At 38.7% G+C, this 26,421-nt stretch overlaps 2 protein-coding genes across 2 annotated transcripts; both read right to left on the bottom strand.

The window, feature by feature from the left end:
* Positions 1-12,006: 12,006 nt before the first annotated feature.
* On the bottom strand, positions 12,007-15,170 carry pou4f1 (POU class 4 homeobox 1). Its single transcript, XM_072465416.1, has 2 exons — positions 14,765-15,170; positions 12,007-14,058 (listed from the first exon to the last, which is right to left on the bottom strand). The coding sequence occupies exons 1-2, from the start codon at positions 14,885-14,887 to the stop codon at positions 13,087-13,089; spliced, it is 1,095 nt and encodes a 364-aa protein (XP_072321517.1). The 5' UTR covers positions 14,888-15,170; the 3' UTR covers positions 12,007-13,086.
* A 915-nt stretch (positions 15,171-16,085) lies between these two features.
* obi1 (ORC ubiquitin ligase 1) lies at positions 16,086-20,132 on the bottom strand. The gene is made up of 6 exons (XM_072465087.1): positions 19,943-20,132; positions 19,608-19,743; positions 18,358-18,449; positions 17,957-18,178; positions 17,769-17,857; positions 16,086-17,512 (listed from the first exon to the last, which is right to left on the bottom strand). Exons 1-6 carry the CDS (start codon positions 20,012-20,014, stop codon positions 16,228-16,230), a joined length of 1,896 nt encoding a protein of 631 aa, XP_072321188.1. The 5' UTR covers positions 20,015-20,132; the 3' UTR covers positions 16,086-16,227.
* Positions 20,133-26,421: the final 6,289 nt, after the last annotated feature.

A 26,421-nucleotide genomic window follows, 5' to 3' on the forward strand; every position in this document is an offset into this window, starting at 1 on the left:
CCGTACACTGTATTTATTGGACATTAGGAGAAGGTGAGGCAGAAGGAAGGGGAAGGAGCTGGCAGCGCAGCATAAATCAAACTAATTATGGAGCCACGACAGTATTGAACCCATGGAGAGGAAATGAAATGATGGTAGGCAGGCCGGGGCTCAAAGCTGCTAGAGTTAATGAAAATATTAATTACTCGATGATATACGGGAATGTAGAACAGCTCCCGCCTCCCCGCAGCCCAAACCCCCTTTTCACCCAGCGCATTTGTTTTAATTGAGGTGTAATAAGACAGTTACATTTGGCTGACTCACTTGTTTTGACTGGGTAATTGACCAATAAAGGCCCATGATAGCCCAATTATAAATCCAATGTAGTGTTAATTACTTAGCAACTCTTAAGTGCCGACTGAACATTACAGTAGTGGTTATTTCAAAAAGTCGTAAAATAAAAAGGAGAGTGAGTTCAGAGGTGGCTGACAGATGCTGAATCAATTGTCACGTGGATTGCACAATGATGCAAATAATGAGTAATATTGATACGCAGAATATATGCAATAATGTTTTAGTTTTTACTTTCTGTTAAGTGACTATGAACTTTTATAATGGAAGACAATTACATTTGAATTCTTTAGCTGAAATTAGTGTTATTACAAAACTAACATTTTTATCTTGATTTCGATATGATAGATTTGAATACCAAAATTATAGGCAGTATACTGTCATTGTACAGTTGATCAGGATAGGTCACATAGTTCAAAATAATTCCTACCTTTTGGGTGCGTTTACACATCAAAATTGTGCAAAAAACTAGACTAAACCTAGCTTTAGAAAGCGACCAAACTAAATCTACATTAGACCTCAAACTAACCCCTAACCCTAAGTGTGTATGCAAACTGAATTCAGCCTTTTAGTCCTGGTTTTGTAGAATCTTTGTAGAGATGTTATTGCTTTGCCAGTGTTGTTCCACAGTGTGTTATTCAAATTATTTATTAGTGCATGTAATCAATTAAGGGTGTTTTTTTGCTGCTAAACAAATATCTTAAAACACTTGCATTGTTGCTGTGAGCGGGTCACCTCACCACAGATCCAGGGTCTCATTTATAAAACTTAACGTGGACTTCTTACTAAAGTGTACGTAAAGATAAAACACAAACTTGCTAATTTCTCAAGTCTTTGGACACAGATCGTCTTCTTCCTCGTCTTTGAAAACCTTGATGCAAAGTTCTGAATTTTTGGACTGAACCACTCATTTGTATGTAAAGTTGTCATTTTATAGATCACAGATGTAGCGTGGAAAGTACTTAACTTTTTTTTTTACACACACTTTAAATGAGACCCCCTGACCTGTAACCTCACTAGCTTGTGTTGTATTTTATTATCTTTAGGCCTTTTTTGTCTTAACTCTATTCAAATCATGTCTAATACTCCAGTTAAATGGTCATATTTTTATTCTTTTGTCGTTCTTGCAACAATACAATTTCTGCAACGTTAGATGGAATTAATTTATCTTATCTTATCTGTAATGATCCATAGAGCATGTTCAAAGTATTAAAGTTACAGTTAACATTCATCATAAATTAAATGGCCAAAAGCCTTTCCTAAATATCTAGCAGCTTGAAATCCTTAGTGATATTCAACTTTGTCCTTCGCACAAACTTTCTCACACCTTCCTTCTCACGTTACAACACAATTTGTCGCTCATATGAGATTTTGTCCCGGCCATTGATTTGCTGTGTGTTTTGGTTGTGAATTATTCAAAGGTACAGTTTATCAATAAGCAGGCAGCGTTTGGAGTGCGGCTGAGAGAGGCAGAGGGACCGGTGTAGCAGAGGTGTGGAGGCAGAGGCTGTGGGACTCAGACAGATAATATTGCACTGCAGTCAATGGAGGTAATTAGAGCAGGCATCAACAGAAGCTCCGTCCACTGAGGTCTGAGCCAGAGATGTGTCCGACTTCACACTAGTCTTAAATGTTATCTATATTATTGAATAAGGGGAATGGCCAGAGTGTCATCCAGAGATGTTATGTGTTGGGACACAAAAGCAAACAAAAAGTTCCCCTGAAAAAGATATTACGGTACAATGTGTTTCAATTCAAGGAAATACTTTTTGGGGCAGTTTTTCTGAATGAGCACCAAGCCTTAAAAACCTAAATAAATTATAAAAGGGTTTAAGGAGAGTCTTTAGAGAGTCTGAATGTTGCACGAATTGCAGGAATCACATTACCTTAATGCCAGCGGTTCTCAAACTTCACACCAAGTATCATTTGCTTTCCAAGTAGCACCAGATCTTAACCAGGTCTAAAACAGGGCTGTTCTAGGTCTAAAACAGGGATAAACCTGATTTAAATTGGGATTACACTATTGTTTTACTCGTTCTAAATGAGGATTAACTCAAACAAAGGCAAAAATGTGTATTATATTGAAATTTTGCAAAAATTGAACTGCAGATAAATCCGTATCACAGCCAAGAAACACTGCCTTAAGCAAATACATATACAGTACACTTTCAGGGTTTAATTATCAGACTCTTGCGTTTAAGGAGATTATAAACACAAAAAACAAACACTAATCCTCAAGATAAAAACATGAAATATACTGTATTTAATTATCACCAACCTGACTTTACATTCTCACACTTTAACTTTAATCACCCATGGCCAGCACACGTGTCTGTTAATGTAACCCATTGTTAACTGAAGCTAAATTTGCCATTTCAATTTCCCTCTCCAACTGTTCGACACTTGCATATATGCGACTAGTGGGAGTGCTGAGTGAATTTGACATAGTTAGGCTGTCAGTGAGTGACAGGCTAATCAGGACTTTGTCAAAGTGGACTCCGGCTGCACCTGTCAGGGCTGTCAGTCTTCTGAGGAGGCTGCCCCGGTCCCACGAGTAATAAAGAGGAGCGCTCCCTTCACACCACTGACCTGAGAGGGACCGAGGCGAGACGCACCCGACATAACAATCAATGTCAAAACATATGCTATTGATGAGAGGTGTCAGAGAGACTGCAGCGTACACTGGCTCCTCCAGGCGCTGCGGGAGTCTCAGGGGTGTGATCGTGATTAATACACAATAACAGCAATGATAGGCAGGGTACAGGAGCAGGGCAGGAAGAAGAACAGGGAATCCACTCAAGAGAAGTAGCTGGAAAGATTTTGGATAGTTGAAAATACACAATAACATTTGCACGGACATATTACCGGTATATGCGTGGCAGGACTAATCGGCAGTCCACGCCACGAGGAAATAAGACTCAGATTTGGGCCAAAAAAGTCGTCCATTCAACCTTCAACAATGAACAAATCGTTTTTTAGGAATTGTACAGACTTAGTAACTACTTTATTACGTGGTAAGTGTTTGGATTCAGGGTATTAATGAGGTAACTAAACCTGAATCCTACTTTAGACAGTTTATTATGACTTAAGGTGTAGTTAAGTATAAATTGTTACCAATGTTTCTCTTATATATCTTCTATATTTCTGTGCATGACATATCCATAAACAGCTTGTATCCGTCTTGTTGGATAATAGTGTCTATGTGTGTTAGAATTGCCCTACTTTCCCTTCTAGAGTAAAATAATTACTATAACAGTATGAACTAGCACCGTGGACAGCGGCATCAGCACGTTTTTATTGTGAATGGAAAATGCCAGTTTACCCTATAGTCCTAAGTATGTGGCCACTATTTAAACAGAAGACGAACTGCTTTGTTACTCTCCAAAACTGACATAGTACAATTGATCACCAAGCAAATTAAGTTAAATTAATTAAAAAGTAGTTCAAAAGTTATAAGGAAAGCATGATCTGTCTACACCTTAATGGCCCTTTGTGAAGCACAATCAAAGGCTTAATTAACAATGACAAAAGAAAGTTCAACCACACAAATCACAGCTCTACCAACATATTAAATTAAATATATTTTTGGGGCAAACGAGTTATGTAGATAAACTTTTTTCATTATTTGTCTTGCATCCTGCACACTTATTTTAGGTTGGATGTGCGTGTCTCTTTCATTTTTAATCAATTCACAATGAACAAATTGTTTATTAAGACTTAAACTCTTTGTTCATTATGAATTTGAAAGTCTTTGGTCATGCTTTATTAAGATTAGTTATGTTTATAGATGTTATTCTTTTATGTTTTTGTGCATTATCCATAATCAACTTGTATCATTGTAGTTAGGCAATAGTGTTTTTTTTACAGTCTTCTTGTTAATTTACCCTTCTTTCCCTTCAGCTGTAAAATAATTACTCCAACATAGGTAGTGTCTAAGGATTTGTGGAAAAGAACCATGGACAGCGACATCAGCGTGTTTTTCACTGTGTGGTAGATGCCAATTATCTTTTTGTACTAAATATGTAGCTATAGTTCAGTATTGATTAAGTGGGTCTATTGTATTATTGGCCAAAACATAAATGGTAAATGATCACAAAACAAATTTGGTTAAGGAGAGTATGATAGCTTTTTCACAGAAACATAGGTGCGTGTAAACACATAGGTCTTCTCAGAGTTAATCTGTGACCTAACAGCCGTGTCACGACTCGGATCTTCCAGTAAAACTATCAGTGGGATGATATTCCAGTGTCAGTAACAAGAGGCTCATCAGATCTGGGCACGATCAATGGGCAGTAAGATGAAGCCAGCTTTTGTCTTCCTCCTCTTGAGACGCACTTCCTCCGGTTCTGTTCATCGGCACTAACGTGCCACTACTGGCCTTGATCTAATTTTTCTGTTTTTCAAGGGGATATTCTCTTGTAGAAAGTAGGGTTTTTTTTCTCTAAAGCAATAAAAAGTAAGATTGAAACAGGTCATGCCCTTTTCCATTAATTACCAATATAATTACCTTTTTATTATTAGACCTTTTATTGAACTACAAAACTATTTAAACTGGATTTATTAAAGTATCATTCTATTTAAAAAGTTGTAGCACTTTATAATTATTACACTGTAAATAGCCCAAACAAAAAAGCACACAAAAAATAATTTATAATAAACAAATAGTTGATTAATAAGAATGATCCAGGTCTATTCGTTATTAAATTAAAGGGTTAGTGTTATGATATTAATCATTCTTAATCATTCTTTATAGACTCATTTTTAAATCTTTATTAAAGCTAATTTAAGTTAAGTTATTGTTACGTTACCCATTTCCAATACTGATTTGCATTAAAAAAAAATTAAACTTTTTTTTTAAACTTAAAAGAAAAATGAAAGGTGCTACTACTTAAATCAGTTAAATGATAACAGCAATTTGACAACTGTTTGAATATATAGTGTGATGAAGTCAGTAGCCCTTGTGTAACATGTAGCTAAAAAAATCTGTGATTTTTCTCCATTATCAGGGGAGTGGTAAATCAAGCCTGCATCAATCATCCAATTAGACTGGTGTTGTCTTGTTAAATGAGGTGTGGGACTCAGAGCTCAGCGGAGAACAGGCCTTTTTCCAAACAGAGCCGAGAGGAATTGAGAAATCACTTGCTGAAAATGACAAATATATACAACACGATATGCTGCTACTATTTGCATTGTCAGTGACATTCATGAGGAGTGAATAAGGTTATGTGTGACTTCATCAGCATTTGTTCCCAGCATGCATCAGCCCCGGTTCAGCAAATGAGTTGGAGCAGGCTTCCTGGGCAGTCTTTCCTCTCTGCTCCAACAACTCATGAAATATTTAATGTGGCTGGCAGTAACCTCTCTCATTCTCACTCTCCCCTTTCTCTGTGTCTGTGTCTCTCAAACACATTCACACAAAAACTAACACACAACAGCCGTCCTCTCCACAGAGTCTGACGCTTTTTCTTCTTCCTGTCATTCAGCCCATAGTCACTGGATGGAAACGTCAATGTTCACAGTGAGACCTGCTGCAGCCTTTAAGACTTGCACACACACTTTACACACCACTGTTGCACAACACAATATCAGATTACAAAGTGTATCCAGTGATCTATTGTGTGGCTGAAGAGCATTAGAAAGACTAAAAATATCACATTCAACTGACCAAACACAAGAGACAAATATTGGCATTTATTATCCAGCCAAAAATATGTGGTGCCTGATATTTGGAGGTGTAACGCCTTTATTCTGTCCTGTGATTAGAGTATTATATCTTTTTTAGTTTTAAAGTAGAGATTAAAGTGTGAATAATGTATACATTCTTATCTTTATGCCAACACGTTTATTAACCGTCTCTGATGGAAATAATTCATTTAGAATTTTGAAGGTGTTACAGTCACAGGACATGTTAAAAATGAAATTAAAATAAATGCTTTAACCCCTCTTTTGTTTGGATGCCACCTCTGAACTTGCAAATTTTATTCTTTACTTCTCCTGGTCTCCTGGTCTCCATCATTTTTTATCATTTGTATTATGATTTATTTTCTCTTTGCATATGTGTATTTGTTTTATGTTTGTTCTGGTTGTTCTATGTTGAAAAAATAAATAGTACAAAAAAAGAAGAAGAAATGAAAAGACAATAAAATAGAATAAATCAAACTCCGGTGTGACGTTTATTGAATATTTTTGTGCAATGTTGTTGCGTTATTGAAAACTTTAAATTCTAAAAACGAAAAGGTGAAAAAAATCACTGGCATGGGTAATTTTCCTACAGCTCATTCCAACACAGCACTTCTTCTGACTCAGTACAGACCATAATGTTCCATTACAACCTCAATCACACATCTATAACTTCCACAGAACAAAATTATCTATCTTGATGTAAAACAAAATTTGAAATTTGAGAAAGATTGAGGCTTCTTCAAACTTGCTGAGTCTCATACACAAGCGCTGTCCTGTGGCCTGCTTGTATCATTTCATGGGTGCTTGGTCTCATCTCATTGTATGAAGGGTGTGGGCAGACAGAGCTGATACAAATGTGACACTGCGGCGATCGGCAGCTGCCAGCTGTTTAATCAACACTGATGAATATTTGATGGTGCAGCGGCGAGCGAAGTGCGGTCGCTCTCCTCATTATCCATACACACCATGAAGAGAGGACTTTTCCACTCTCACGAAATGCCAATACATTAATATAGTAGTCATATAAAAGTTAATTGTTGATTATATTGACTAAACTTTTAAAATATATAAAGATAAATCATGAACGCATCCAAGGAAAGCACCATTGACAGTGATTTTTACAGTTGAACATAAAAGGACTGTCTTTTTTAAACTTTTTTTAAACTAAACAGGGAAAAGTGAATACTTCTTGGGCTCCGACTGTGTAGATGCACGTGCACAATAAGGATGATAGGCTGTTTAAAGCTTAGCCTTAAAGGCTAAGTCAAAAAAGAAAAGGCCGTGGCACTCTATATCTTTTGAAAAAAATACACTTCATCAGAGCCCAATAGTGCTTTATTAACTTATCATACATACTGTTCACAATTGGGAATAATTTTAGCTCTTATAGTCTTGTACTCTTGCAGGTATTTTAGATGTGTATTGTTTTTTGTTAGTAGCCTACCAATTGCTTTTATTTTATTTAATATTTGCTTTTACCTCTGTGATAGACAGTATTTCTAGCAAATAGTATTTTTCAGTAAGACTTGTCATGCTGAAAGAATTTATACCTATTTATAGAATTTATACCTATTTAATTAAATTAAATAATACACAGAGCCACATCAGCCTATTCAGTACCACGGACAGCGACAAATGGAATCACTGCATTTTTTTTAAAATGACCCTTTATTGCTGATCTTGTCTGCAGATAAAATAAAGAAATGACACATTGGTTAACTCAGTATCAGTCTCTATAGATCCCTGCTCATGTCTGTCCGTCTTGTTTTCAGCGATCTGTGCTTTGTATTTAGTGTCTGCAGCCTGTAAGAGTGATGACGGCAGAGAGATGGGTTCAATGGAGGGTTCAAAGAGCACTCTGCCGGAGGCAACCGCGGCTCTTACAAGAGAAAATTGGGAAATAAATGACATTTAGGTAGTGGGGCACATTTTGCATGGTGTGACATTTAGGTGGCAATGGGTATTTTCTTGAATTAAGTTACACATCTCAAACTGCTCTTTTCAGACATTGACAAGTGTTTTGATATTTTAGGACTCTACTTCATCAAACTGGTGTCAAGCTAAGAGGGCTTCATAAAAGGGTTTAACTTATGACAGAGGAGTCTTTGTTTCTTCAAATCCAATAGAACATGACAGTGAAGCTGAAACATGGAGCCTTCAAACAGTAAAGAACAGGGAGTACACAGTTTATACGGATAAAAACAAACTAATACGACTTTGAAACCTTGAAATATTCAATGCAACTGCAGGTAACTAAAAATATTGTAATGTCAAAAGAGAATCTGATAAAGTTAAGACAGAAATGTGTCCACTGTGACTTCTATAACTTTTAATGATGTATTTTCTAATTAGAGAAAGTCCTACAGTACGACAGATGGACATTTTGGAGCAGGACAGATAATGGCAGTGAGTATTCTGGGAAATAAGACGCTTCATCAAGGCCTTTGATGTTCCAACATTTGGTGCAAACTGGAACAAAGCAGCAATACAATAAAAGACATATTAAGGGTTCATTGGCTGTCTCAGGATTCAGCTATAATATCTAGTGTTATAAAATTGTCTTTTTAACCTGTCTACAGATATTATTATGTCATTGTGTTTAGAATACATTATTTATTACTTGCAAAACATCTCCAAAGTTAGAACATGCTATTTTCTTTATGGTCAGATATGAAAATGGATGATTCTGATGTGTTTGTCATACAAATAGGAATCTAAATTACACGTTTTGCTATGCAGCCTGCCTGCATATCCATTTATCCATCACTGGCTACATGGCAAGAGGTCAGCCCCTCAAGATCAAATATTTTTCTTACTAAATGACGGATTTATTAGACAAATAAGTTGTTCGTCTGACTCTGAACCCTCTGTGATTGAAATATACCCCTGTGTCAACAGCACCGCCTCTCTAAGCGTGTCCCGGGCGGAGGAGGGCTGCCACAGCGGATTACTGAGCAAATATGAGTGGGAAATGAGTGCAGATCTGGGGGATCTACCCTCCGCAGCCCAGCTTTGACATTTCCTTCCGAAAGGCCAGCCTTCTGTGTGGTTAGATCAGCCCCGCCCTCAATGGGAGCACTTATTTTTGTTTAAAGACTCTGCCAAACACAAACAGGACCACAAGGACAAAAACTTAAATAAGTTCAGAACCTGCATTATCAGTTACGTTTTATATGAGCCTGTAGCGTTGTAATTATAATGGAATCATCCATCTTAACCTGGCGCCTAACAACTGCGATTAGACCTAGATCATAGGCCCACTCCCCTCCGCTCTGAGCTACACTAAAAAGTCACTCGCTCGTAAATCTAAGTGCTGCGTTTCCATAACATGCGTTCACATCATTATTTCGGCGGCGTAGTGTCACCCACTCTCTCATCTCGTCTGTCAGGAATCCAATTTCCCTTTATTTACATCCACACTGGAGATTAATTACTCCCCAGCAGTGGCCTGGAGGACTTCAGATATGAGCTCCTGTAGGCTTCACTCTGCTCCATTCTGAAGGCTATGTGCTGTAATGGATCCATTGGGCTAGAGCAAAAAGAGGCAAGAGCCAGAAATCTATTACATAATAAAATAATGTAACTTGAGAGGTTTTCAGATTTAGAAACTTAACCCTTTCCTTGTATGAAACGCATGACAGGTCTTCACCAAATATAAACTTTGATAGGTCGTTCAAAGACATTAGAATCGCATCAAGGTGAGGTTTTAATTCTAGTTCCTGCATCATTGAAGACGCCCTTTCTGAATTGACACCTCAGTATTCAAACTTAAGTCGTGCTGTGTTGAAGCAGTTCTAAACAGACATGGATCATCTATCAGCATTTAATAAATAATTAATATGATGAGTGCCTCTTCCCCAAAATGCTTTGAAACAATAGTCAGAAGAGTATCAACATTTGACCTGATCATTTAAGGTTAAATTTGTCACAGAAGCATTGAAAAAATAAATTCACACCTTGTTTTGACTTCCTGGTCTAAATGTTTAAAGGCCTAATCTACAATGTATAAATAAATTCAAAACATAACATAAAGCATTGCCTTGTACAACAATATAAAAACTATAGACCCGTTTAAAAACACTCTAAATTCAGGAATGAAGGCAAAAGTAGAAAGTAATGTGATCTCAATGGAGAATCTGGGATTAACCTTTGTTTCTTTAATAGAAGATTATAACAGAAACATTTAAAAACAAATTGAAACTATTGTGGTTTTGGATTTTACTGAAGAAATACTTACTTAAATACAGATTTGTTGACCCCACCATAGTTTTTTTTATTTTATCTGATATATTACTTCACCACAAATTTTATTTTTTGAGAAGTTAAAATAAACAGTTTTTCGAAACAGAAAATAGAATTGTTTACATTCTTTCAACACATCTACTCTGGAAATACTAAATTGCATCTTATTTTTGTTAGAAACGCTTGACATCATTAGCATTTAGCTTTGATGTCAGCCAGTGTGTTATCTTCACCTTAGTTTATCCTCTCCGGAATTTTTAACACTTGGACGACATCGTATTTTAAAGGGTTGTGCACTATTTATAGTTTAGAAACCATCTGATATGAATTATGTTGACGTTTATTTACAGTAGGCTGTTTTTGCGCTCTTGTATTTTATTTTTATTTTTTCAATGACCTCCACTCATGGCACAGAAGGCCCGGATCTCCCAGACCCAATGAACCCACCTCGGTCCAAGCCTATATCCGTGCGCCATGACGCAGCGGTGTCATTGGCGTTGGACGAACTCGGTGCAGCTCACGAGTCGTTTTCGTCGTCGTCATTGATGAAATAGCGCGGCTGATTAATAGAAGGCTGTGTCGTAACGGGCTGACATATGGTAGGCGAGGCAGCTGGGGACGGTACCTCGGGCGTCCCCTACGGCCATTAACATATTAGAGGCTATTGTGCAGGCAGACAGTCCGACTTCATCCCGGGCCCCTGCGCAGAGAGACAGCTCCCCAGAGCTGTTTGATATAGGCTTTCAATAATGCATTAGTCTTCTGTCCGGGACTAGAAGGAGCAGCAGTTTTGTGTTAGTGTGGCAAATACTGTGGCTGTAGCTCAGATGCTAAATTTTTACATGGAATGAAAATGTGGAGTTATGCACGTTTGCCAAATTACGCACAACAGTTCGAAGCAGACAGGCCTGAAATGCTAAATAAAATGTAGCCTATGGGAAAATGACACGAAACAGGTTCAATTAAAAGTGTGAGACGTTTTCCTCACGTGTAATTCTTCACTTCTTAACAGAGTCGATGTACATTACAGAAACAAGAAAAGCCAATAAAGAACGTGTTTTTCTGGGGAGTCAAACGCTCCAGAAAAAGCCCGAAAGCTCTCTGAAAATATTGCATTTTATATCAGCGGCAAGCGTGATTAATATTACATTACCTCTGTATTAAAATGCGCTTTCATGAAAGCGACTCGTGGAAATATACAGTAGGGTCAAATTTTACAGAAAATTACAAAGGTTTCGGGAATACAGTGGTTATTTTCGAGTCAAATAATTAGTTTTTAGTATGTTTTGCTTGATTTAAAAGCAGTTATTAGATCAAATGGATTTAATCTATTTATTAATTGCTGAGACGCTTATAAAGGGTTGCTCTTATTTAATTAAAAAATGTGATTGTTATTATCATTATTATTATTATTATTATATATAATAATTATTAATGATAACAACCACAATAATAATATAATAATAATAACAGAGGACTATGTATTATAATTGATGTTGTTGTTTTTATGTATTATTATTATTATTATTATTATTATTATTGTTGTTGTTGTTGTTGTTGTTATTGTTATTGTTGGCCTTCTAGTCATATTTTGCTCCAAGCCTGTGTACGTATTTTTTCTAATCATTGTTGTGTTTTGCGCAATATTAGTCTCAAATAATCATCACACTCATAAAAAACTATGAATTAATACTTGGCAATAGAGTCAAGATGACACATCATCTCCTGAAGCCATTCACCAGAGAAAAAGTGTGTGTTTTTCTTGAGTTTATTAGAAGATTTCTGGAACACACCTCCCTGTTAAATTTGGCTTACAGAATGAATAGTACCAATGAGAGGACAACAGAGGAGCGTGGACAGAAGTGAGAGAAGGAGACGGACATTTCCATGATGCACAAGTCGCCGCAGGTTGTAAACATACTTGTGTGGGCACAAAAGTAAAATAGTACTTACACAACGTTTTTGTAACAATCAACACGACAAACAACGTGGTGGTCTCAATGTGAAAACAGGCATTAAACAGTGACTTACACCACCCACAACATCAGATCTACAGTATATCTTTCTCTATGGTGCAGTGACTTTATCCGATGCATAGTGTTTGCACTGCAAACTCAATGATCCTCTGATGTCTGCTCCGGGAGCAGACAAGCTCAATATGTTGAACTTTGTGAATCCAAATAGTGAAATAGACCTAATTTATCCAAAACACAGGAGCACTGTCCTGATTTATAAAGTGGTGTCTTATATACAAAACATTTAACCAATCTAATAACCTAAAGGGTCTTTGTGCAAATTTAAAATAAATATAAATATCTATGTGACAGCTTATTGACAGTTTCTGTCTGGGAGACGGTTTTCATGCAGGCCTAAACCTTGAAGCCATTAAATTAGGAAACTGAATTAGCAGCCTTCAAATAATAAATAAATAAAATGAACAGACTGATGAGTTACCAACATCGACAGAGTCAAACCAAAACACAGGTTAATAATCAATGAGGTAATTCTTAAATGGCTATATTTCAAACAATAGGCCTAGAAAGAACTCGCTATTGTAAAAAGCAAATCACCTTCTTCTTCCATGTGTTTTTAAAAGGCAATGTCGACTAAACTTTCCCTCGAAAAACTGAGCAAAATGTGTGTCTGTTATTTGCATACTTCACATTCACCGACAACGTGAAAATAATAAATGACGCCTCAGAAGTGGGATCTAAAGCCGATTGCGCACCAGCGTGGAAAACCGCTGGAGACAAAAGACTGAAAGTGGTGTCTTTATAGTGTCCCTTGGTCCCAAATTCAGTCATTTTTCTTTTAATAAATTTTCTTCACCCATCAGTGAGTAGCAGAGAATTTCAACCTCTTCTGCTTCTGTCTTTGGTTACAAAACCACACTCGTACCACATTTTTTTTCAAGTCTAACTTTTCTGCTATAGCAGCAATTTTCTCCGACGAAGGCCGAGGCTGCACGGCAAAGTACGCCTCTAAAGACCTCTTTTCGGGCGCAGCTATGGACGTCCTTTTGCGTTTCTTTTCGCCCCCGTTGAAAATGTCAGGTTTGTTCAGTTTCTCCCGCTGGGCCCCCTCGGCCTCTTCCAGCCAGGCCTGAAGGATGGGCTTGAGCGCGATCATGTTGTTGTGCGACAGCGTCAAAGACTCAAATCTGCAAATTGTACTTTGACTCAGTGACCCAACGCCAGGGATTTTGAGATTAGCCAGCGCGCCGCCCACGTCCGCTTGTGTCACCCCTAGTTTGATCCGCCGCTGTTTGAAGCGCTCGGCGAAGGCCTCAAGCTCCCGAGGGTCCGTGTCTGAGTCAGTGATGGAGGGCATTCCAGAGTTGACCTGACCGCCCCCGTGGTGGCCCGGTATAAGGCCGTGGTGCGTGAGAGGAGAGTTCATGTTCATGGCCTGGTGGGACAGGTGTCCCAGACCGTGCATGTGCGGATGGTGGTGTCCCGCGGAGGCGCTGGAGATGAGCCCTCCGCCTCCACCACCTCCGCCACCACCTCCACCGCCCGTGCCATCGTGCGCGCCTCCGGTCATGAGCGACAGTGACTGGGAGGTGAGGTGGTCCATGATGTCAGGGGGCTCCATGTTGCCATGGTGATGGTGGTGGTGATGATGATGGTGCGCGAGGGGCACCGTCGACCCGGAGGGGCAGGGCACCGTGCTCATCGTGTGGTACGTGGCGTCCGGCTTAAACGGGTGCGTTTTGGCCTGAGACACGGCGATGTCCACGGCCGCCAAAGCCTCTGCGCGCGCCAGGAGAGTCTCATCTAAACTGGCGAAGATGTTATTCTGCAACTGCGGATACCAGAAGAGGGGAGAAGGAAGGTTAATGTAGCTAAAAGTTAATAAAAGTTGTTTTTAAAAATCATTCAGGAAATAAAAATAATAGCCAAGTAAATAAAACAAATAGCTGCATTTTTCTCTGCCTATCTTGAGAATGGGATCTTCTAAGTGAAATACAACAATATGTGGCTGACATTTCATTTGAAATCACAATTGAAAAGACAACTTAAAAAAGAAAAATATGCTCTATCCCTCAAATCAGAAAGGCAGACTAACTAATAACCATAATCCATGATTGACAAAGTAACGAACACATTTTCCATATTTTTTAATTCTAAATGTCTAAATATTTTTTGTACAGAAAATAGCACATTTCAGCAAGCAGTCAATTCACTTTAATAATAAACGCAATAAAACGCCATTTATGAACAGCATCGTAACATCCAGTCAAACATAGAATCCGCATTTTTTTAATCCATCATTTTTGATAAATTGGTCAGAAAGAAAGACAACTTCCCAGGACGGTCCACGCACAATATTTCAGTTTAGCAGAAAGCTCTTTGTGCGCGTCCGAGTCACTCCCGTGGAACACATGAAAAATACATTAAGCGCGCGTCTTAGCTGCATGTGCCTCGTAGCTTGTTCTTACGCACGGACCGCGCAACACGCAGGCGGCACGAAGACACCAAAAAATAAGTTTCGGAGAGATTGAATTTACCTGTGGAGTCTGCAGACAGGCTCTCCGGATCGCCTCGGAGCTGGAGTGCAGGGTGGTGTACTTGTGCTCGGGCAGAGACGGGTGCATGGCGAAGTGCGCTTGTTTGCTGTTCATGGACATCATCTTGGCGAGCGTCTCCAATTAAACAGCGCGCACGGGGGAAAAAAAAACAGGGGGAATCGTCTAGAAGAGCTGGAAACTAGTCATAGATACACAGTGATCCCCTTTGCCTATCCGGTTAATGATGCGGAGTAGAGTTCGCGAGAGCAGCCTTGAGCTCGGAGATCACAGAGATGCCTGCAGTCTCTCAGACGCACTTATCTGTCTACTGTTTCCCACTGCTGGGGATGAGAGAGCCTCTTACACCTGAGCGCCTCAGATCTCGTCCAAGCCTGGACTCTGCTGCTCTCGCGAGACACGCGCGGGCAGAGCAGCGTGCAGCAGGCTGACAGAGACTGCTCACAGGGCACGGGCTGCAACATCTGGAGACTAGACGCGTGCGGTTTCTTTTTTTCTTCTCTCTTCCACCTCAAGGATTCACGTTGCTATCCACCCTCACGCGCGGTGCAAGTGTGATTTTGAAGACACATACTGTATATGTTGGGCTGGCTTATAAGATATAAACCCTATACCATTTATAACGCTGCTTTTATTGTTCATTCATTTGTAACCAAAGATGAGAAGAAAACAGCTTTACTCGTTTTATATTGGTTAGAACACTGTTATGTGTGCAGTGTTTCATTTTATTGGATAAAGCCATTAATCCAAAACATTACATTAAAGCCATAGTGCGAACATTTCAAGTGCATTATGAGTAAAATATGTTATGTAACCAGTGTTTTCTTTCATCTTGACCAACAGTTTATCCAAACAAATGGCACTATTGGCCATCATTAAAGACCCATATGAGCACTAAACAAATATAATACACCAGTGTCACTCTAGTCTTTACCCTAATTAATCCCAATGAATTAACACTTCATTTATTCAAACCACAAAGGCTGCGCAATTAAAATGTCAGGCCGTGATTGGAGGTATGTGGAAACATACACGTTAAATTTAAATAAGTATGCATGTTATTAAGCCCCATTACAAGTTGGAAAGAGATAATTTATAATACTTTTTATCAAAGACTAATAAAAGCGATTTCAAACAATACATAATAAATACATTGCTGTAAGGACTATCAGTAATGCCAAAGACAACACACGTGATTGCATATTTTTTATTTAATTTTTGCATATTAATCTGTATTGTAGTTAGCTAACAACTTTTTTCCCCACAATACTTTCTATTTTGATAATTATATTTTCTTCCCTCCCCTGTTACCAAGCAGTACTAAAACAGATGTGGAAAAATAGTCAAACTTGACCGATCACAACAATTACCACAAAAAACTCAATGCACATCAATTTACTGTAAATAAACAAAGTTGTTGATGTTCCTCCTCAATATCGGACACGTCACATGAGCTTGGACAGTTTTGTGGGACTGCTCGTGCTAAAAGGGCTGTAGGACTTCCTCTTTGTCGCTTGTATCATATTCATTGTGTTTCTATCGCTTGCATTTTCAGGTATATCGTCGCAATATGACAAACAGCCGGCTTCGTTTGGGTCTTCTTGACATGAGGCGTCATCTTTATCATCCAGAGAATCAAACAACAGCTCAAAGGATAGTTCGTCAGACTGGGAGAGTCCTTCTTGAACACCAACACCATCTTCGCCACTTTCTCCAGGTAAATTCACTACTTTTGAACTCTCTTTGTTAGGCAGGTTTAAGTCACTAGGTTCACTTTTGGGCTGGTCTTGTTTGTTTCTGAACAATACATCTTTTCCACACTGAACTGGAACAAAAGTCGAGGTGGACTGCGTTTCTGAGACTAAAGTGGCTTCTAGATCTGTTGAAGGAGAGGACATCATAGAGAGCTGTGAGCCGCGGCTGCTCAGACTCTCTCCATCCAGCATCATTGAGTCCAACTCTGAGATTTTATCCAGGTAAGCAGCATCCATAGATGCCTCACTCATCATCTGATAACTGTCAGAGGAAACATTTGATGCTGCTCCTTTGAGTGGGCTCTGTGTACTTGGGCCTGGACATAATTCTTCAAGAGGTTTAGACTTATTCCAGGCGTCCCAGAAAGCTGGCTTGGTCTCCTCATCAGTATTTGGATTCAACTTATCGAGACAAATGAACTGACTTTCTGCAGCGCTATCTTTACTTGGACTAGGAAAATCATCAAAATCAAGCTTCCTTAGATAAGAATCAGGCTTAAATGCAACCTTTTTCTCACGAATCCCGGGACTTTTCAATGTCAAAGAGCGAAAAGCTGAAGATGGAGTGGTAGGCATTAAGTCAGCACTGGTGCCATTCAAGTCCTCGCTCTTCTGCTTTTCAGTCTTCGTAAATTCTGTGTGATTTCCCGACGGCAGGAACATCAAGCTGTGGGTTTGAGGAAATGTCCGAGAGTCTGCCTCTGGATTGCTGCAGATGGACAGACGCTCGTTGTCACTCAAACTTCTCATCATCATGTTGATCTTCTGTTCCTGCGTGAAGTCTTCTGGCCCGCTCGTGTTGCGCTGTCTGACAGGTTCCTGTAATTCAGCACCTTTCCTCGCTGGCTTTTTGATGCGTGATTCCAGCTCTTCAATGTATTGGTCACTGCGCTCAAGAGCCCGTTTCAGCTGGTCAATGTTACGCTCATACTGCTGGATTTTGGACTCGAGGGCTGCCACTGTGAAACGCCCAAACCTGTAGAAACCGGCACATTATTTTACATAGCTACAAAATGTAAACTTTTCCTGAAAAATGCAACAATAATGTGAAAATTAACCGAAATGAAGAAACACGTTTAAGGATATTAATAGCATATGAGATGGAGATCACAAAGATGAGTGATAAGACTGAGGTTTTAGTCTGACTGTTGTGTGTTTTTATGAAAGAAAAGTTGCTGAAGCTTTTATTTCATCTGCAAGAGTTAGTGGCAAATGGAAAATTGTAGACTTACTTTTGAGGCGACCTGCTTGCAACCTCAGCTTTCAACCTCATGTTCTCTTGTACAAGGTCAATGTTTTGAGATCGTAAAGCCTTGTTTGCCTGTAACAAAGTTGATTTTTTTTTTATAAAAGTTGGTTACAAATTATAAATACAAATTCATAAACTTGAGAGTAATCAAATGAATGAACTGCACTGTACCTCCTTAAGCCTGTCCATGTCTTGCTTTACTTTCTCACAAGCGTCAGTGGCAGCACACAGCTTTTTGGTCAGTTCCTCCAGGATGAAGGAATCCACTCTTTTGTCATCACTCACCACTGTGTTGATCAAGCTGGGATCCAGAGCAGTCTTCAGTTGAGATTCCAGATGTTGATTTTTGTTTTTCAGCTCTTCATTGTCCCGGATCAAGCCTTCAATTTCATCCTATACAACAATTGAATAAATTAGAAATAATGCATTATAATAAAGCTTATTATAAAGACTGCAGACCATTCTGCAGCTAAATTAAATGTCTTTCTTTACAGTTAAAAGTTAATCTTAAGATTACTTTGTAACTGTAAAGACTCATAGTTATAAGTTTGTAAAATAATTGTGTTGTATACCTCATACTCCCTAAAAAGCAGCTCCCCTCTTGTTTTTCGCAAGCATTTCCTTGTAGAAGCGCTCTCTTTGTGGTCACTGTCATTAGTACCTCCTAAAAAAGAAAACTCTGAATGTAAAGCTTGCTTTGCTTAATAAACCAATAAAACTACCATCAAGTAACTAAAAGTAACAATAACCAAAACATAGTGACATCATATAGTTACAAGTCTCAATAATATTGTGGGATGTTACAATATATCATATTATAAACTCCTTTGCTTATATACATCGTCTTGCTGCAGCAAAAGACTAAGTGTGAACTACATAGACTATGATCCAGTTCAGTGCAGACAGCGTTAACTGTTATCAACCGTTATAAAGAAATCTTAATTCGTTGGAATATGTAATAATTCACATAAACACACATGATATAATAATTGTACACCAAGATTTGGATATTGTTACAGCTCTAGTAACTATTGACAAATCCTTCTCTAACAATATTGTCTGGTCAGTGAAAAAAGCTTGGGCCACTTGAGTGGGTGAGGAGTTGACAGTTTCTCAGCTCACAACAGACAAAAGAGCAACTTGAGCATCATTATACGTTCAAAAGTGCCACAGCAAAATCAACTAAAATCTCATCTGCAACATGCACCTCTATGACAAGCCTGGATACAGAGGTGAGATATACATTACGGAAAAACAGATATTCATATCAAAAAATCTAACCAAAATTACTGTAAACATTTGGATTGAAATATTTCAAATACATGTATAAACGTTTGTGTTTTGTTTCAGTTCATTCACATGATACTTGAACCTTAACCACGACCACTGCAGGATGGACTGGACTTTTTTTAAAGGGAGATTTACATAGAAAGCATGAGATGATTTGATTGTTGTAGGAATAAGAAAAAAACCAAAAGACTTTTTGGGTGTACTGGCTTTCAGGTTTGTAATATTTATATGCCAATCTCTCTATGTGTGTCATGATAAAAACTAAGTATCATATCATGCGATTGCAGTAATTATCAAGGAAGTTGTCCCTCCATGTCACTCCAATTACAACAGTAAAACATAGGCCAGCACAGAATAAACTAAAAGCTCATCTGCAACATGCACCTCTATGACAAGCCTGGATAATAAATCGTATCCCTCTGAAAGGGAATATGCCTCATAGGGTTTGTGTCGCTTGTATTTACACTGGACAACAGGCAGCTGAAGCCTGGTCACATTACCTCGGTGCTTATGTGGCCTGATCCACACTCACCAATGATTTCTCTGCAGGGGGTCTCTGCTGTGATGGGCACTCTGCACGTGGGGCACTGGCTCGCCTTCTTCAACCACATTTCCATACAAGTGGAGCAGAACACGTGGTTGTTTGCACATATCACGGGCTGTCTGACCTATTTAAAGTGTTACAGCATTATTACATACATTTGCAGGAGACAAAAGTGCAAAAAGAACAAATAAAAGACAATCTATGACGTTAGAAAGTGATCAAATGTCAGTTGAACGTAAATGGTGATGTCAAGCATTTTGTAAACAATCAATTTTCAACGACTGCCGTAAAGCGTCAAATAGCAACGTTAGCTAACTGCTCACCTTCCCGAGACATATTTGACAAGAAATGGGCAGAGTCAGCGTCAACGTTGATGCTTGAAAGTTTAGCGCCATGTTTTGAGGGTTCAGACGACGCACACAAGGAGAAAACTTCCTCAAAGACGAATTTCCCCCCAGAACAGGAGCATGGCGCGACCACCGCACAGGCTCAGCCACGGAGAGCCGAGAGGACCAAAAAGGAGCGCGCGCAATATTTCTGCAATGAGAAAAGTCTCCGGTTTGGATTCTGAGATCAGGTTTGTAACGCCACAGAAGAACTTTGATTACTTTTCCGACTTAGTAAACGCATGCATGGTGGTCATTAACCAGAGTATATGAAAATATGTAACACACGAAAAAAAAAAAAAAAAGTATGGTTTGACAAAGAAATACATTCACCCTATTAGCGTTTGTTCTAATGGTACACATAAACTACATTTACATATTTACATTTGTAATAATTAAAGGTGCAATGTGTAACTTTTTGGTGGAGGTTTGCTGCCTGCTTCACTCATTGCAGATATTTTTGCTTTGCCTGGAATGTTCCACTGTGTGGCATTCAACTGATGTACTTTGTATTTATTCAATTGCAGGTGCTTTTATTGCTCAAAAATTACTTTGAACATATATTATTGTTGTTAGTGGGGTCACCACTCCACAAATCTGACAAGTAACTTGCCCTTATCGTCATCTCCCTGTTTCTATGGAGACAAGTTTTATGCCATACTGTGGAACATTCTGGGCAAGGTTACATCTCCGTGCCGACAAGCTGGCGGATCCTCCACCTGAAAAAGTGACATGGTGCATCCTTTAAAGTGGCCATTTGTGTTTGAACTTCCTGTTACATGCAACATGGGCTTTTCCCCAACATTGTAAATCACTATGGCAAAGGTCTTAATGTTTGATTTTTCAGAAACTCATGGATATGTGGAAGAAGGGAACAGATGATTTGCTTCAACCTAAAAAAAAAAACATAGGCCTTTCTGACCTTTTCTTTTTTTCAATGGGGTCAAATACTTGAAATTGCAAATTTTGTCCTGCCTATTATAAAGATGATGAATAGCATTCATCTCAGGTACACAGACTAATTTATAAGTAATGTCTCATAGTGGTCTACCATTACCATCATTTTGAGTGTATATATTTAAAATGGCACCACCAGCACAGTTAAACTCCGCAGACCCATTACTCATATCTAAACCAACATGTCCTGCTCTTCATCGTATCTCTAACCCGAACAATCTTTCCTCTGATCTAATATGATTACAATTGACTGACTACAAATAGCCTTGTACACTGACTCTGGTTTAAAAACATCTCCATTAGGCACTTTGTTTGTTGATATTTTTTCATGGTGTGAACCACAAGCTGAAAAGACGAAAAAATTCCTGTGTATAACATTTTAGCAATTTGTATAATCATCTGCCTTAGAATTGAAATGAATAAAATAAATGAATGAATAAAACTATGGTTTGGCAAAACTATTGCATTATAGACTTTTACACCTGTAGTTTCTTAATAATTAACACAAATTAAAAGTCAAAGAACACTCAATACAAATGTATAAAAACGAAAGTATGAAAAAATATATTTTGTTATCATAGCTCACATTTGCAGTTTGCATTGCTTTACAACAGGCCAGGCTTTAATTGGCGACAGTCGATTAATCACTGCTGTAACAGTCGGTTGCTGCTATTGATCTTATCCCAGCGCTTATTTTTCATCTCTAAATGACACCGATCACCAGCTTTGACCAGCGTGTGTAATGGACAGTAAAGAACCAATGACCCTAGTGTCAATCTCAGACTGGTGAAGCTGGAGGCTCCCTTCCCCCATCACTGCCAAATAGCATCTTTAGCATTTAGCTGAGAAAGGTTTAGACTGCCCTAAGAGCACAGCAGCGCCACAGTGCACACTGGTGCCTAGATGACCTTTTCTGTTTAAGGCTTAATCTGTGACAAATGCTTTCTTTAATTAGCCTGCTCCCCCCTGCTGCACTGTCACTGCCCCTGTCAGAAGAGAAGCCCTCGCTCATGTCAGGCCTCCTTTCATAATAATAAATGAATAACTGTCCGTGAAAATATTTGGAAAAAACTTTGATGGTGACTTGACATGATTAAATGTATTCATTTTTCCTTAAAAACATTTTTAATCAGCCCAAACTTAGCAGATCAAACACAATCAGGAGTGCAACAATGATTACTATTAGATGTTTTGTTCTTAATGTACAAGCTTGTTGTTATTCCCTTTTATGAAATTTGACATCATGGGGAATATTTTAGTATCTATTTTCTTAGCCATCATCAAGTTCCTATTCATGCATCCTGCTGCAATAAACACAAGTAAAATAGATGCATAGCTACAAATCTGTGTTTTATTGGATGGGGGTCTAATTATTAGGATGTAAGTCAGGCTGTGACCGCAGGGTCGGCTCCTTGATGTGGGCCTAGTTTATATTTATCCTCTACAGCTCCAGCAGCAGTGCCACCATCTCTACCACAGCTTTTATTACATTGCCCAGGGCAGGTTGAGCCTGTCACAGCCCAGACCCCTCCACTGAGCTACCCACATCCCCACGCAGGGACCCCTGGGACCGAGCAGGGCTGGGCATTATGGTAATACTATAGCTCCTTCCATTCTGGTGCTGCACAGCTGGGAAGGCCCATCATTACAAGTATTGTTGCAATCTGTTTTAGAGGGACACTGTGCTGAGGAGGCGTGACAGCAACAGGATGAGAGCTGCACACATAGATCACATAAAATATGATTCAAATGTGTGTGGGGAGGGGGAATAAAATGCAAAACTTGTTATGAACACCTTATATCAAGTTCACTGTCAAAATGGCTGGTTGTAAATCTCTATTTTCTCCTCTTTACTTTAGTGTTTTATTAAAGGTTTCTTGTGTTGGCCAGTCACATCTCAGGACTAAAGCCTGTGGCAGAAATAAATAGGATATAAAGTGCTTGAATCTCATGTAACTTTACCAATCTGTGTTACAGTGTGTCATACTAGAAATCCATTAGCTCCCGTTAGGATCCCTCCTCTATGATGCAGATGTACAGGAATTAAGTCAAAAGAAACAAATCCAAGATTGAAACTAAATCTTTCAGAACATAACATTTTGCCTTGGTATGCTTGAATGTTGAATTTGCCAATATATTACAAATCCTGTTAAAGTTGCATTATCTTACAATATCACTCAAGTAAAAAGTATGCATTAATGTTGTAAAAATATATATTTACTTTAAAATAATATTACTTTAATTAAAAAACATAATAATTACAGTAAACAAATTTAACAGTGGACAGCAGACCTTATTCTGGTCTGATTTCAGGCCTAAAACTGATTTTTCAATATTTACTGTATCACTTATGCCTACAACAATTCATCTTGTTTCAAAAGGAAGTGAAGATAACTGAGCTTAACAGACAAATCATCCTCAGGCTCACTGTATTATAGCTATCAGTTACCTCCCTTTGCCCTGCTCCTTGTTCTATTTCCAGCTCTTTTTGAACACGAACGTTCGATTGATAAAGCACAGAATTTATAAGCGTTTGCAGAGGTGAAGGGTCATTATGACGATCTATTAAATATACATGTTATGTCATTACTCCTCTTGCTCAACACAAAATAGTTTATTCCACCAGTTAACACAGGGTTTTTCCTTTTCGTTTCTTGGCCCAACAAAGGACTGAGGCAGTCTTTTTTTCTTAATAACAGTCCTGAAACTTGAACTCTTTATCAGAAGCAAATGTTATCTAACATCAGACTCTTCAGAGGTGAGGAGTTACTGTAGATGTCTGCCATAGTCTAAAATTGCTTGGGTAACAATTATGCATAAATGAACATAAGTTGTGAGACAATTCTTTGATAAAAATGTATTAGAAAAAAATTGCCTATAGCAGATAACTTAACCTACAGTTAATCAATTTTGATATCAATCTGCCAAGGGTTTTAAGATGGAAATTAGCCACGTTGGCTATAATTATAACATATTTACCTGTGTAATTTGTATGTGTTGTTCCTTTACAAATTTAAAAAAAAAAAATGATAAGAACTATCTGTGGTCTATTGACCTGAGTTAAATTGCCCCAAATTGCATCTTCTCTGTGGACACAAATTACTTATAGTTAATTATAATTTTTAAAAAGTTAAAAATGTGGTCATAGGATGTGTTCACATTTTAGAACATATGGTCTGTTGATTTTAAAATATCAGGAACAAATATTCAAAAGAGAAATAATTAGCAGGCTACATTATGGCTTAATAATATCATGTCTCTACTGTCAACAATGATTTGCTATATTATAATAATAAGAAGAATAAGAATTAAAAAGGATGTATTTTTGTGAGCATTAACGGTCAAATTTAGGCCAATTTTGTAAATATGACAATCAATCCTTAACCATACCCTGGCATTTTGACACATTACCAGTAAATTCGTACCTTGTCCTTACCTTCCCTGTGTCTCGGTCATAAAGATGCGACCTATAGGAGCTCAGAAGGTAAAATAATGTTGTTGCAGTAGCCCACTCCCACTCAGTCGCCATACACCCACCCACCATGGGGCCTTATTAATTATTTGTAGCCACTTGACTTCATATTGTGCTGCTAGTGGCTTGGTCAAAGCTTATAATTACCACTTGCCTGTTTGTATCATTTTCCATCTCGTGTGCTTTTAGTGCAGTATTACTCGCCGGTGTCCTTTCTCTCTCTCCCCTCTGTCCTCCCTCTCCCCGTATACACAAGACCAAAAGTGCAGCCACATCATTTATTGATAAGACAAAAAGAATGTAATGAAATTATCAATGTTCTTGAATTAATTATGAACATGATTAAGAAAGCTAAAATCTCAGGAGCCGGTCTCTCATTACCCATTCACTCCAAGGGATTGCTTTCATTCAGGGAAGGAGAGGGACGAAAAAGCCTCCAAGCAGAGCCCAGTCCAGCGCAGAGCCTCTCCCTGTGTGCCTGTCCCCTGGTCTCCGCTGCCGGGCTGGAGGACGAGGGACCGGCCGTGGACCGCGCGGACGTAGCTCGCTCTGGGTTGTCATGTTGTGATGGAGCCGGTTGTTGCTACTAGCCACCGCTCGGCCTCCTGGCGTTTCCCTGGAAAAGAGAACCTTCCTGTTTGGACCAAAATCAGGGGTCTTGACCTCCATCGAAAAGAAAGGCTTGAGGTAAGTTTAGCCTAAAATTATGCAGTCGTCTGCTTTTTTAATGGAAAAAAAGTTTGTGACTAAACTTCTGGAGCAGGTCATGTAACTGTTTTATCATTGATAGACAATATCACTCTTAATTGTGAATTCTGCATGAATTGTAAAGACTAAATTAATATATTAAAATTACAGTAGTGATTAATTTATGTAAGGTACATTTTTAATGATGGAGATTTGTGCAAAATTCATACACTCTTGGTAGACTAGATGCTTCTAAGAATGCTTTTTTTCTTTATTTACTTTTGTACTATTTTTTCTTTTACCGTAAATTAATTCACCTCTCGAATAACCAAATATCTGTCTTGCACTGCATATTTTTAAAATGGCTACAATAACAAAAATATATTTATTTAATTATATTCAAAACAACATATAGTTTACATCAAGAAGTCTTGGTTGGCACTTCTGATACCTCTCCCCCAAATTTGTATTTTTAACATAATACCTAACCCCACTTGTCATCGAGGCAAAGCAGATTTGACTAATTTTGGTGCCTGTTTATCTATTTATATTCATCCAGAGAGATTGAAATGCTCCGCTGTGCTCCATACTGTATCTTTGCTTCAGTCAGTCTTTCTTGTGCTCAGTCACATGGGACAATATATGGGGCAAGGCTCCCAGAAGTATTGGGACTTTCAAACAACCCCACTGAGTCTTCCCTGCTTTTGCTCTCTTCCTCCTCTGTAGCATCTTTCTAGCACCATCCTTCCTAACACTGAAATAAACCACAAGCATTTCACTCCCTAATACAAATACATGCAGTGGCTGATTACTGTCAAATGATTTCAGTGGCATTATCAAAACAAAGAGGCAGCCATTGGGGAAAGACAGAAAGAGAGAGAGAGTTTTTGGGGGTTAATGGCGAGGCTCTTGTCCCAGCGATTGATCCGTGTATTGGATCGCACATAAAGCTGCAGTTACTGGATATTACCTTGCTCGCTGCTATCGGCCTGCAGTGATGGCCTGGATAAGAAGTGCTTACCAAAGAGGATGCTTTCTCCAGGGCAGATACGGTTTCTCAGCCCTCTGGGAACAACAACAACCGCACGCCGGCTGCTTGCTCAGGAACTTTCTACCTCATCGAGTAAATCCAGGGCCTTATCAAGTTACTGGCTGGTCTGGTGATCGGCTCAAAAATGTTTAGAGAGAGATGTTTAAAACTGTCTTAGAGTCGGGTTTTGTGTGCAAGGGCAGTCGTTAAGAAGGTCCTGCTTTTCACTGATAAGGTTTGGTCAGAAGGAATGGAGTTACTGTAGATTTG

The sequence above is a fragment of the Eucyclogobius newberryi genome, unplaced genomic scaffold (assembly GCF_026437365.1).
Source record: "Eucyclogobius newberryi isolate DKJ021-1_F unplaced genomic scaffold, fEucNew1.0.hap1 SCAF_5, whole genome shotgun sequence".
NCBI lineage: Eukaryota > Metazoa > Chordata > Actinopteri > Gobiiformes > Gobiidae > Eucyclogobius > Eucyclogobius newberryi.